This window comes from Peromyscus eremicus, chromosome 10, assembly GCF_949786415.1.
Source record: "Peromyscus eremicus chromosome 10, PerEre_H2_v1, whole genome shotgun sequence".
NCBI classification, from domain to species: domain Eukaryota; kingdom Metazoa; phylum Chordata; class Mammalia; order Rodentia; family Cricetidae; genus Peromyscus; species Peromyscus eremicus.
The window spans coordinates 95,630,450-95,644,879 of record NC_081426.1 but is presented as its reverse complement, the minus strand read 5'-3'; the positions used below and the strand labels follow the sequence as shown (position 1 = coordinate 95,644,879).

General features: G+C 40.6%; 1 protein-coding gene across 1 annotated transcript in view; it reads right to left on the bottom strand.

Annotated features, from left to right (window-relative positions):
* Nucleotides 1-1,439: 1,439 nt before the first annotated feature.
* Btbd8 (BTB domain containing 8) overlaps nucleotides 1,440-14,430 on the bottom strand; it is a 69,163-nt gene continuing 56,172 nt past the window's right edge. The window contains exons 14-18 of the mRNA XM_059274915.1: nucleotides 10,305-10,980; nucleotides 9,587-9,674; nucleotides 9,074-9,213; nucleotides 5,100-7,346; nucleotides 1,440-3,829 (exon numbers count right to left, since the gene is read on the bottom strand). Coding sequence (XP_059130898.1) covers nucleotides 3,360-3,829; nucleotides 5,100-7,346; nucleotides 9,074-9,213; nucleotides 9,587-9,674; nucleotides 10,305-10,980 — 3,621 coding nt within the window. The 3' untranslated portion in view covers nucleotides 1,440-3,359. The remainder of the gene's footprint in view (nucleotides 3,830-5,099; nucleotides 7,347-9,073; nucleotides 9,214-9,586; nucleotides 9,675-10,304; nucleotides 10,981-14,430) is intronic.

Sequence of the window (14,430 nt, the reverse complement as noted above, 5' to 3'; positions counted from 1 at the left end):
CCCGGCACTCAAGAGGCAGAGGTAGGTGGATCTCTGTGAGTTTGAGGCCAGCCTGGGCTACAGAGTGAGTTCCAGGATAGACAAGGCTACACAGAGAAACTGTCTTGAAAAACCAAAAACCAACCAATCAAACAAACAAAAAAACCAAAACCCAAACCACCACCCCCCCCCCCCCCCCCCCCCCCCCCGACCACCACCACACCAAACCAACAACGACACACCAGCAGGGGTGGGAAGTGTGTGGTGTCTCCATGGTGACGGGAATACCACAGGATGCGGGAGCCAGAGGGCTCCCAGCAATGACAGGAGGACCAGATGGATAAAGTCCCCATCCGTGTCCCCAGTGTTGCTCCTTTGACAAGACAACTGATATAAGTGATGGGACAGATGTTATCTGGCTGCTCCAAGAAATTTCCTCCAAACATTTTCTCATCCTTCTAAACAACCCAAGTCAAAGTAAACTATGAACAAACACCATCTTTAAAAAGTTTATACCCTAACGGTTTGCAGCAAACTAAATAAAACGACGACCTACCTGTTATGTGCAGCACCAGGTCGGCAGCCACGGCACTCCAGCCTCAGCTTAGCTGGCGCATCAGACAAGGTCTGACCTCTGACCTCTTCCCGGTGAGCTGTTGGTGGCTTCTCCTGGCTCTCCTAATTAAATATCCCCAACTGTGATTTTACCGTATGATAACAGTCTGTTATTTTTCTTTGGTTTCTTCCATTACATCAGATCATCCAGAAGGGAAAATACAGACTATACAATTTTTAAGTTTCTGGGGCCAACTCAACAGGTGAAGGTGCTTGTGAGCAAGTATAACAACCTGAATTTAGCCCCCAGAACCCACATGGTAGAAGAGAACTGAATCCTGCAAGTTTTCCTCTGACCTCCACCCGTGACAAGGACGCTCTCTCCCTAACAACGAATGGATATTAACAAAAATCTTAAAGTTCATTTCCTATGTATAAAGTGAAGAATACATATTTTACAGACCTGTTGGCACATTTACATGTGTTGGTGTATACTGCGTTTGACGCAGTCTCTAACGTGATTGCAGCAGATGAGTGTCAGTAGTACATGCATCTCTGTGCCTGGGTACGGCTTCAATACATGAAGCAGTACTGCTGCAGAGTCCTGCAGCAGACAGTGGTGAATGCATGCTCACAGAGCAGCTATACAAACGCAACACCTGCTCAAATTCCCTAAGTGGTCACCACTTCGGCAAAATGCCCTCCAGTGATTTGTCTGTAGAAGTGATGTGTAACTGAGTACGGCTTAAGTCTTAATAATTTAAGGTGAAAGTTTTAAGATCTGAGGATGGGAAAGAAATGCAACTTCAATTATAAATTTCTAAACTTTGGGAGAAGTTTATTAAAAGTAACATGTAAAACATCTTCACATTCAGAGGAAAAAACCCCCACAAATGTCTTGGGAATGAATGTGTGCTTTAATTGTTACCATGTAAAACATTTTCATATGACAAACTACTTGTAAATGTTTGCTCACGGCTTTGTGAGAAAATCAAGTGTTCTGTGTGGTAGAAATAACAGCAAATTGGAACTAGGAAATAGTGGATTCTAGCCCACAAGTTAGCTGTAGAACCTTCTAAGTCTTCTGGTCACAAAAGCCTTCCTTTACTATTTAAAGAGATCAGTCTGATCTTTAAATTCCCACCCAGCTTCAAAGTACAAAGTGTGTGTGTTCATATTGAAATGTTGATCTTATATTCTCCTGCCCTCCACTAGACACTGAAATGTTTATTGTATTCATATTCACACTTGAGTGCTTACAATCAATGCCTATTTCTCTACCTTAGACAACCAAGTTAATAACTAAGTCTAAATGACAAAGTGCCCTTGTACAGAGTGTCTAGCTTCTTAAAAAGGCATAAAACCAGAAATGGAGGGATGGCTTCAGTGGGTGAAGGCATCTGCCACCAAGGCCAGTGACCTGAGTTTTGTCGTGGTGGAAGGAGAGAACCAACTCTCACAAGTCATCCTCTGACCTCCACATGTGCTGTGACACATGTGCACAGCCTACCCACATAAACACACAAAATAAATAAATGTAAAATAATTTGAAAAAATTGAGCTGGAGAGATGGCTCCATGGTGAAGAGCACTGGCTGCTCTTCCAGAGGACCTGGGTTCAGTTCCCAGCACCCACATGGCAGCTCACAACTGTCTGGAACTCCAGTTCCAGGGGATCTGATATCCTCACACAGACATATATGCAGGCAAATGCACAGGAAAAAAGTAAATTTTATGGTATAACAGATTAGTACTTAAATGAAAGTATAACTATTATGTTAGAACAAGTAATTCTATACTAGCATGGTTGTTACGTTCAATATATTTATACATCCTATTGTTATTTTTGAAAATTTTGCTAATTTAGAAAAATTTGAACTTAAAAGATTCCCTTACTTCTGATATATTCTAGAGAAACATGAATTAGTTACAAGACACAGAGAAACCCCATTACCTTAAAGGGCCGTACTCACCAGCATCTAAGATCCAAGTGTGTACTGTATGGTAGCTTTGTGTATCTGCTTTCCTGCAAGACCACAGACAGAGAAGTCTGGCGGACAAAGAAGGATCACTAGGAGGCATGTGCCCACATAAGATCAGGACTCCGCTGCCTCACCCACTCATTTCCATCAGTACTTAGTGCTAGCTCAGTGCAGGGCAGCTCCAAAGTATTCTTATCATGGCATGCAAAGTAAAGTGACTAACTGTTACGGTCCACAGAGACAAGACAGTTTCTAGTGGCTATCCCTGGATGTATCCAAAAAGTCCCACTTCTCCTAGTTTATTAAAAAATATGGTTGAAACCCAAGGTACACTCACTTCTCAATGTCCTGTTCCTGAAATGCTGTGAAAGCTGAGGAGGGGCCCTCTGTCTCCCCAACCCCAGCACTCAGCCTGAGTTTGAATGTTACTCACAGATTGATTTTATATAATGCACATTCACACAGTAAGTTTATTGTTAAATTATTATGGTACCATATGCAGAATCAAGGGGTTGTAAGAAGTAAGGGGTTGATCTCCTTGTGCACTGACACGGAAATTCTTGAATAAATGAACAAATTATCAGCTAGGAAAGAAAACTGGAGCAAAGATTTTCTATAAGTCTTCTAATCCCTCTAATAGTTATGGAAAACATGCTCAAAAATTTAGAAAAACATTTTTAACATTAGACATATTAATAAATAAGCTATATTTACCTCAATAAATTGAAAAGACTTCATCAGTTTTAAGGGCAGTCTATATCTGGCTAATGAAATTATAAATATAATGTAGGCATCAAAAAATACAGGGGCGGCATAGTTTAAATTTTCCCGAATGTTGGAACTGTTAATGCTGAGTTTCCAGTTCCAGGATTGTCCACTCCCCGAGAGGTGAACACTCTTCAGAGGGGACACTGGCCATGGTGGCACTTGCTGAGGAACCATCCAGTGGGGATGACACTTCACTCCATCTGTTCCAAGTGTCAGCACGTGCTGAACCCTGAGGGTCTGAGCTATCTCGAGCTAGAAAGAGTGTCTGGTTGATTAAATACTGTGCTAAACTCAGGTCTTCAGGAAGAGAACTTGTGACATTTAAGTTTGCGTCTTGTTCAGAGAGCAGATCTCTCAGGAGTGCCCAGTCCTGTTTGGCAAAGTGCTGACCGTCTTCAGAGTCCCTGTCTATGACATGGATTTCTGATCCCACTTTCTGCTCAAATGCTTCTGTTATATCCACCTCATAGACTGGAGAGAGGGTTTGTGAAGGCCGGTGGTCATACATGCAGGTTTGTGCCAGTGTGCCACAATCCTCTATGTCTCCTGAAATAATTCACAATACTACACAATGTAAAAATTGCACATCGATACCCCTCAGAGTCTTGTAGAATAGTAACACCATATAACAGTATTAACTGCCCTCAGAAAAACACAACATGGAAAAAAATAACATTTTTACAAAATTGACAAAATTTTTGAGGCATTTATTTTTCTGTTAAAAAATTCAAGGGTAATGTTTAGCAGCAAAATCAACATAGGTAACTAACAATAATTTTCCACATTTTAGTTTGAAAACTTAGAATACAGAAAATAACATAAATTATTTAAACATAAACATAAAAGTACAGACAAATCTACTTCACTACAATAGAAACTCAAGGAGGAAAAAAAGACAGTCATTTGGAGATACCTTAAAAATGACCGGGTTTCGGGGGTGGGGATAAATACACTGTATCTAAAGGCTTATGTGTATATTGCACATGCAAAGGAGGATGCAAGCCAGGACAAACAAACAAAAATACAACTTTGGAAGACCTCCTAGTCTTATCATTTTACTGAATAGGGATTTCTGGTCAATATTTTTCTTAATTACGATACACAATAGTTACTCAACCAGCTACTATTGCATATTTTAACTCATTAGTCTGAACTATTGAAATAAGGAAGACAAAAACACAAAACAATTAGACAAGAAATTATCTTAGCATGTGAAAGAAGACTGGGCCTTTTCATATATTATCATTGCTTCTAAATATAATCTCTTTTAGGAAACTCATCTTTTTGCTTGAAAAATTTAGAATAGAATTATATTGATACTGAAGAAGTCTTAGTTTCTGTAAAATGCATATAAATTATAATAATTAATCTAGTTAAAATAGTTGAGTGCTTTTCAGTACAGACTGCTATAGTTATTGCACAGCCCTCTTAGATATATCTAGAAAATTCATAAACATATCCAGTGTAGAATACAACTTCCAACAGCGAAGAATGCTTGTATTAAATCAGACATAACAACTGAAACGACACCAAGCTAAGTTCCTCTTTTTTTCCAGGTAAGATCTAGTATGTTATCTGTGTCTAGTAAACAAGGTTTTCCACTACATACTAATTATTCACTAAGATTGTAAGCAAACAATAAATAATGAACAGCTAGCTCATTTTGATATTATTAATAAATTTAAATTCTCATTTAAAAGCTGGAACTGTAGCTTAAATATTCTAATTAAAATATAACATCCAGGGCTACAGACCACTCTAAACTTCTATGAACTTATTTTCCTATGTGTCTAGCATATCTATTTCTGTACATTACCTGAAAACACAGCATTATTAGCTTTCTTGGGAGCTGTGGAATGGCTCTCTTTCACTTGACCTTCCTGAGGCAGAACCTGGCTCGAATAGGAGTCTAGAGATTTTGTTGAGCTGATCTTTGGTATGCTGGAGCTGAGTTCTCTCTGATGAAGCTCCAGATGACACGGTCTTTCTTGAGATTTCGTGTCACCATCCACGAGCATGCTGTGCTGCTGGAAGTCATTAGCCACCTCACTTCTATTATTTACTTCTTCATCTTCTGGAGAAAGCTGTTGGCTTCCTGTGGATGGAACATCTAACCTGTTCTTTTGGTCTGTTGAGACACTCTGTTTATCTTTTCTTGAAGAGTCTTTGCTACTAGGACCCAGGAGAATGCTTTCATTTTTATATAAACAGCCTTTATTGTTGTGTTTACAATGTACAGTAGTATCTTCACTTTCTTTTGAAAATCTGGAGTAGCCTGTCCTTCCATGGTGCTCATAAGAAACACCATCAAAAACATCAGAAGGTGAAAGAGAATCTATAGAGGGTTGGAAGGGGGTGTGAACTTCCCCTTCATCAGACCCCACTTCTTCACATTCATCTACTGAGAGCAACACCGACCTTCTAAACCTTTTCGTTACAGAAAACTCACGACTTTCATGTTCAGTCCCATCTTCAAAAGCTAAGTTAATTATTCCCTGAACGTGCTGAGTACCTGAGTTGGACGGGGAGGAATTTTCCCCAGCATTTTCTGCTTCCGATCTTTCATCTTCTGTTTCATCTGCTGAAGAAGAAACCTGGTCCATTTCCTGAGCAAATGGGATAATGCCTCGTGGGATACTTTCTCTTTCCCTGGGATGGATTATCGTGGATCGAGACCAAATGTCTGGCTTTTTCCTGGGAAGCTCATCATCACTCGTTGAGTTAATCTGGAAAAGGTCGTTCCCACTTTGCTTTTTCATTTTGACTTCAATTCTTAGGTTAGTGTCATACACTTTCAGTTCTTCTGGGGTGCTGGTATCACTGCTGCTTCTTCCGAGAAAGTCATGGCACAGCACAGTGCCACACTTGGAGATGCCTCTGTCATTGGAACCCTCATCATCCTGAGACCCTCCAGCATCATAGTCTTCAGAGCGGGGCTTTATGTCATCCGAAGATGTGGTAGCACTGCCAGTGTCCGACTCTGGGCTCTCTCTCTGATGTGTGGCACTGGTGCGCAAATCCCAGGGACCCAAGAACGGAGCTTCTGGAGTTTCATGGCTCTCTGGGGTTTCTGATGTTTCCATATTTTTATAATTTTTTTCTGATGGGTATCCCAAAAGACATCTGGAAGAGACAGCTGAGCTGACTGTAGCACATTTACTGTCCTTGGTAGCAGAGTCACCGGGTAACTGGCTTTGAACTGATGATTTTCTTTCGTCCTGAACAGAGTTGACGGTACCACTTGTCCCTTCAGGAACACACAGTAAACTTTCCTTCATTTTCACGCAGTTCATACTTGGTTTAGTGTCTGTGTTTTTTCTTCCTATTTGTTTCTCTCTATCTGATAGTATATAGATTTGCTCTGCTGAGTCTGAATCACAAACTGGGTTAGAGTTTATGGAGTTTTCATTTGGACTTGAAATCACAGATTTTAGAACAGTAATGCTATGACAATTCAAATTTGCATTGCAATGATTCGAGTCTCTGTAACTGGATGTGTTACTTTGATCTACACTAGTTTGTTTTGGCTTCAGTTCATGTTTTATTGATTCCTCCAGCTTTGAACTATTTTGGCATTCTAGCTCGGGTTTCCTTTTTTCTTGACTGTCTAATGGCTTCTGTGGGTGTGGTCTGCACAGTGACTGGAGTGCTTCTGCACCACTGGTCTCAGAAGCCAGGTTAACCAGGGACCTGTGAGACCTCTGTTTAAGAACATGGTTCTTGTCACTGGCATTGGGAAGTATGCACTTCTGTGTGGTGGCTGTTTCGGTTTTGGAAGGTCTCTGAGAAGCCTGAGTTTGTAGCATCCCTTCTCCAGGAAGCACTTTCTGTCTTGGATCTTTGTTACTCAGAGTTCCACCTTTCTTGGACTGAGTTGGGTTTTTAGGCATGGGCACCACTTTTGCATTGACCTTCTGCAAAGTTCCATGTACTTGCCTGACAATTTTCCTCTTAGGTATTTGTTTATCTGCAGCTGGACTGTGCCTCAACTTTGTCACACTTTCATCAGACTGCCGGGAAGACACTGAAGATCTCACAGAGTGTGGGGACTCGCCATGGGATCCTAAGAGAGTTGGAAATGCAAAGTATTCTCAAATTCTGAGTGAAATTCAATGTTTTCAAATCACTTTAGAGGAAATAAAATCAATAAAAGCAACCAAAGGGAGACATATAATACTGACAGACAAGGAATAACGAACAATAAGAAAGTAAAAAAACTTTTCTATTAGTATTTACAATATAGAGGGACTATTCCAAGACCTGAGTAAAAACCCTTATAGCAGAATCTCTTTTCATCAAGAATTTTTATCATTATTCAAAAATTGAATTTACATAAGTGTGTAAGAGTAGAAAATCTGATTTTCTTTTATCAAAGCAGCAAGAAAGGCCCTCTCTTTGAAGTGTTTTTTTGGGGAAGAGGGGAATAAAAAACAACACAGCTAAAAACAAGAACCGACCTAAAATAAAATGGACATTTATGCAAATTGTTAGTGTTTCTTCAAACTGGAATAAACTTATACTAGAGGATGACAATTGTTGCTTATCAGGGCTAACGACCCAGATCTGTAATGAGAACCAGACTGTCGGATACAGAAAATTCAGAGTAAAGTTCATTAATTTTTCATTAAAAATCCCATTTATGCATTCTGGTTAAAGTCTTAAAAATAAAATTTGGGGCACTCAAATCTGCCAACCCCAATTGCCAGCTTTATTTCTGAGTGTGTTTGGGGTGGAGTGGTATGGGGGACTAGACTGGCCAGGGACATGTGGAAGGTAAACAAGTCTTCTGCCGCTGAGCTACCCAGTCCTATGAAGTCATTTATGTCTAATTTCCAGCTAGTACTAGAATATGAGTAATTTTATCTGCTTTAGTTTCCAACTGACTTTCAGTATTAATTCATTATGCAAATAAAGATCATTTTTCTGATTTTAGAACTGCTCTAACGCATGAGTGCTTAATACATAAAAAGCAACTATTTGTGTGTGTGTGTGCTTGTGTGTGACTGTGTGCACGCCAACGGTCAATCTCAGTTGTTACTCCCCAGGAGCCTCTTAGCAGCACTTGGGGCTCACTGATGAGGCTAGGTTGTCTGGCTGGCTATCGAGCCTCAGAGATCCATCCATCCATCCTGCCTCCCCAGGGCTAAGATTCTAATGTGCTTCATTACACTTGGCTCCCCCCCCCCAACCTTTATGTACTGAGACATTCCCTCAGCCCCCTTCCACCTTTCCTCCCCCTCTATGTATTTTGAGATAGTATCTCATGTAGTCCAGGCTGGTTTTTGAACTCACTGTATTGATCAAGGATGACTTTAGCTTTATTTCCCCAGTGGAACAACTACAGGTCTGTACCACTAGCCCAGAAAGAAAGAAAGATTTAAAAATGGTTGCTCTATGCAGATTACGTGACCTAATCAGTATTCTTCTTTCTCAGAACACTGAAAACAACAGCATGGGGACAGGTTCTGCAGGAACTCCCCCAGCTCCTGCTGCTCCTTAAGAACCCTTCAGTGCTTTTCACAGACAGAATTCCCCTAGTCACCAAGGAAACTTCCAAGAAACCTAAGCATCTCCACAAAAGGACCAGAAACACAGATGAGACAATGACTCCTTTAAATGAAGGACAGGAAAACCAAAATCAATCCCCCAACAACAAAACATTTATAGGAAAACCATAAACTTGAACTACGTCCCACTTTGTTCCTCTCTGACTACAGGTCCAGCCAGAGCTTTGCTTGTCTAGCTGACACAGGACTGTACCCAGAATCCTCAGGGCCGCTGCAGCTTTACCTTGAATCTGAGCCAGGGTGGGAGGGGCGCTCTTTGTCCGTGGCTGAGCTGCTGTGTGTCCATTGCTGCTCCCTCTCTTCTTCACAGTTGCCCGTGGTGCTGGGTCATTAAGGCCTTTACCACTCACCCTTTTTATTACACTGAGGAAAAGGACTGAACTTAGCATCACAGTGATACTCCAACACAGGAACTTACAAACACCGTATACGACCACAGCCCCATATGACCACAGATCTTGTCAAGAAATAGAAATATATATCTCTTCTGAAAATAAACCTATGTTCATAAACCTTTAAGTTTTGAAATAGTAGACCATATATGATAAGACAATGCATAACTTCACATGCCATTTAGTATAGCTAGGAAACTTTTACTGCATTGCACCATTTTATATAAATATGAAATAAAGTTTAAAAATATATTTTCACTAATACATTTAAATGAAGAAAAGTCTTTAAGAATGTTCAGTTAGAACTTAGTTTATAAACAGCAGAGACAGGTGAAGAGTCCTACCTTCCACCTATGTTAGAGTCCTGTTCATGAATGCTTTTTTTATTGGGTGCTCCATTGGTAATTCTTGAAACTGGTCGAGATTTTACAGCTATAAAGAAGAAATATCAGCCATGAGAAAGAGAACATTAAAAATAGTAACAAATTGGATAAATATACAGATTAGACACTAAAAATCAAGTGCTGACTGGGGAAAGACCATGTTCTCTCATTTTGCACATATGCATTAAAAACACAATTTTATCACTTAAAAGTGATTAAAGCATTCAAGGATCGCTCTTTCTGGGAAATTTTAAGTACTGGGACCTACTAACAATCAGGGCTTCAGGGCTGGGGTACAGCTTGTTTAGCAGAGTGCTTGCCTGGCGCAGAGGAAGCACTGGGCTTCACCTCCAGCACCACATGAACCAGGCATGATGGGACGCAACTGTCATCCTAACACCCAGGAGGTAGAGGCAGGAGGACCAGAGTTCAGAGTCATCAGCGACACAGCAAGTCTGAGGCCAGCATGGGCTACTAGAGAGAGCCCGGCTCAAAAAAACTTTGGCACTTCGAGTTGGTGATGTAGATTGTTTGTCCAGCATGTACAGGGCCATGGGGTCTCTCTCTTTCTCTCTCTCTCTCTGTCTCTCTCTGTCTCTCTGTCTCTCTGTCTCTCTGTCTCTCTCTCTCTCTCTCACACACACACACACACACACACACACACAGAGTGCTAACCCACCTACAGTTGACACGACTCCATTACTCAACGCCTGTCCTGGAGAGTCACTCAAATGCGGCTTCTCGTCAGATGACCTGTCTCCCACCGATCCGTTTTCTTCGGGCTCATCCACACATCCAGTGGAAGTCAGAAGCTCCATACTCGAATCTGCAGATCTACTAGAGGGTCCCACAGTGGTGCGGCATGAAGAATCTTTCCTTGCCACTGTTTTCAAAGGCTTGGCTCTGGGTTGCACGTTCAGGTTTGCAGTGAGGACCTTGGGCCTGGCCCCCGTGGTCTGCGCTTCTTGGCGCCTTACTCCTTTCCCATGCACCGCGTCCTTCTGTCCATCTGCTGCCACTCTTGCTGGTCTTCCCACAACTTTGGATGACAGATCTTCCAACTTGGTGTTATCACTGTTTTCTATCTGGGGCTTTATTATAGTTTTAGACTTGCCAGAAACATTTTTCCCCTCAGTTTTCAATTCTTTTGTAACTTTGGATATTTTTGTACTATCATCATGCTTGAATGCTTTATTTACACTATTTCTGTTAGTGCTGGATGTATGTCCAGATGCTCCTAACCCATCAGATTTCATCTTCTGATTAGTAGAGAGATATGTTCGACACGGTGTTTTGTTATTTTCTGTCCAAGGTCTTTTTTTTATAACATCAACTTCAGAGCCTTGTCTCCTTTGCTAAAAGAAAAAGAAAAAAAGAGAAAAATCTTATAAATTGACAAGTCTTTGATATAGAATACCTTATGTTTCAATAAAGTTTTGGGTTTGTTATTGTTATTTATTGAGACAGTGTCTAACTATATAGCTCTGGCTGGCCTGGAACTCATTCTGTAGATCAGGCTGGCCTTGAACTCACAGAGATCCACCTGCCTCTGCCTCCCAGTGCTGGGATTAAAGGTGTGCACCATGATACATGGCTTCAGTGAAGTTTTTATAAGGAACAATTTAGTAAAGCTCACATTAAGCTAGGCAAGCGCTCTCCCAAGGAACGGCACAGTCCTGGCTCTTAAATTCCTATGAGGATTTAGGATCACTCAAAATGTTTTTTTTTTTTTTTTTTTTAATTTTATTTTTATTTATTGATTATGTATAGTGTTCTGCCTGCATATATGACTGCAGGCCAGAAGAGGGCGCCAGACCTCATTACAGATGGTTGTGAGCCACCATGTGGTTGCTGGGAATTGAACTCAGGACCTCTGGAAGAGCAGCCAGTGCTCTTAACCTCTGAGCCATCTCTCCAGCCCCCAAAATGTTTTTTACATCATTTTTTTTCAATCATTTTTCATAAAAACTTTAGGTTTCTAACTATATTACCTCAATCAAATCTGAAGTGCAGTACTAAATGTTTATTTAATTTATGGTGTTACAGTAGAAATTAATCCCCGAAGACTCAGGCTATCCTGAGTAAATAACACTTGAGAGTTTCTGAAGCCCATTGTCAGGGTCCACGCTAACATTTTTATCTATCATTTCACTTTCATCCTTAAAAGTAACCCTGTGAAATAGCTCCTGTGGCTGTCTTCATTTATTGGATAAGAAATTAGGTATTAAAGCAGACATGTGACTTACCCAAGGTCACATGCCTGGAAAGGACAGAATTGGGACTTGAGTTCATGATTTATTGTTATTAGGATGTAGTCATCTAAATGGTATAATCAAGGGACATTATAAAAATTTTCACTAAAAATTCTTCAACTCAATGCCAGGAAGAGAGTAGGTTTAAAAAAAAAAAATCCTAGATGGTCATACAGTACTAGCCATCTATAGTCTGTGGAGGAAAAGACATCCTGAAAACACCTGAAAAGGAGAACCCAAGGCACAGAGAAGACTACTCAACCATTCTCTGGCCTGACCTCAAAGATGGTGGGAATTTTAGAATAAAATGTTGTAAAAACATCAACATATGTAAACAATGCTGATTTTTTCCCCTTGGCAAAGCTGAGTGAGACTGTAGGCAGAGCTTATATTGTCTTTATCTTTTATAATTAAACCCCCTTTACATTCCACAACATACTGGCGGGGTCCAAGAATGTTTGTAACTGCTGTTAAAATAAGCATGTAGTGATATATCATTCAAGGCTTAATTTCTAAATATATAAAGGCTCTGTATATGAGAAAATGGAAATACTTGGACAACACACATGTATATGCATACATGTATATGTATAAAGAGTAAATAAAGGCTAAATCTAGGAAAAAGCCAGGTATAGTGATAATGGAATCAGTAGATTATTGTCTCAGCTTTGGCTTACTGGGCCTGGGATATTTTGGAAATTTTAAGCATATTTTGTCTTTAGATTATGTATATCTGTAGAGTGGAGAATGGTTTTCTTCAGAACAGTGTTCCAGAATTCTAACTGTTGTAAACTTTTCTTCATTTCTTATTTTCTTGACCAAATCTTAACTTGAAACATAATATTCCTCCCCGCCTCTGTTTTTCAAGACAGGGTTTCACTGTGTAGCCCTGGCTGTCCAGGAACTCACTGTGTAGACCAGGCTGTCCTCAAATGCACAGAAACCACCTGATTCTGCTTCCCAAGTGCTGGGATTTAAGGCACACACCACTGTGCCTGGCGTATTTCTCTATTTTTAACACTGACAACTTAGCATGCTCTGCCGTAAGGCCTCTTCCCCATGCTTAATTAAAACTGATCCCACTTAGGTCAGTGTACCATTATCTCTGTGAACTTTGAACTGTTATGCTGTGGGTAAATTTATGTATTACATGAGATAAATATATCCTTTAGAAATTTCACATTAATATCATATAGCATGATAAGGACTCAGTTCTATACGTTTCTAGGCAGCCTTAAGACTTATGTCTGTAGCCGGGCGGTGGTGGCGCACGCCTTTAATCCCAGCACTCGGGAGGCAGAGCCAGGCGGATCTCTGTGAGTTCAAGGCCAGCTTGGGCTACCAAGTGAGTTCTAGGAGAGGCGCAAAGCTACACAGAGAAACCCTGTCTCGAAAAAACAAAAAAAAAAAAAAAAGCCAAAAAAAAAAAAAAAGACATGTCTGCAAAGTTCATATACATTTTTATAAATGCACAGCCAACTGGAGGTGGTCACCAGTTTATTGACAAAAATGAAAACGGAGGACCCATCTTCTCAAAGGAAACCTACTTCTGTTCGACATCTTTTCTACTTTAGTGGTACTTCAGACTTCTTTTGAGACAAGGTTTTTCTGTGTTGGCCATGAACTCACAATCCTCCTGCCTCAGTCTCCCTAGTGTTGGGATTACTAACTTAGACTACAATGCCCAGTTTATAAACAAACTTACAAGACAGAACAGTATGAGTCACTATGTATCTAATATCCAGCAGTAATAATTACCAATTCATGGCCAATTACCAATTCATATTTTGTTTGTACCCGCCCCCAATTTATTTTGAAACAAGCAACAACAATTAGAATTTGTTCTATTTTGCTGGCTCAGCAGCAGGACAAGGCCTAGCACACCATGGGGTAGATTTCCAGCACTGAAAAGAAACCAAACCAGACAAACAAAACCCAGTCAAAGAAGCCGGGGAAAGTACACAGAAAAACGAGCAAGCAAGAGCGGGTTGTGAGGGGGCACAGAACACACTCAGCAAGGCTGGGAAGTCAGGGCTCCCATGCTCACAGAACGGAAATTTTAGGTGAGAAGGAGAGTTCAAAAGTGCTTTTGTCTGTTTTTTTTTTTTTTGTTTGTTTGAAGACAGGTTTTCATTAGCCAAGCTGGTTTCGAACTACATCCATTTCCCAGGGCTGGGACTGGAGGAGTGCACCAGTACTCTTGGCTCTGAGGGGGCTGCAGTGTGCAATTCTCATTAGACGCTGGGGAATGTGGGGTGCAATTCTCAATTTATTAGATGCTGGGGGCTCAGGTCGCGATGCACAGCAGAATATGAAGCACTCCAGAAAGCAATCCCAGGAGGTTTGCTGACAAACCCCCATGTCCCAGTTTCCAATCAGAGATATTTAGGGGGTTATATCACGGCTGCAGAAGTAGTAGTTCCTACCTAATGGGTTATAAGGAAGAAAACAGTATTCCCCATCTAATTTTCAACGGAAATATGTTTTTTACATTCTAAATTAGAATGCTAAATGAATAGTCCACATTATCACTGGAATATGCACAGTCTCATT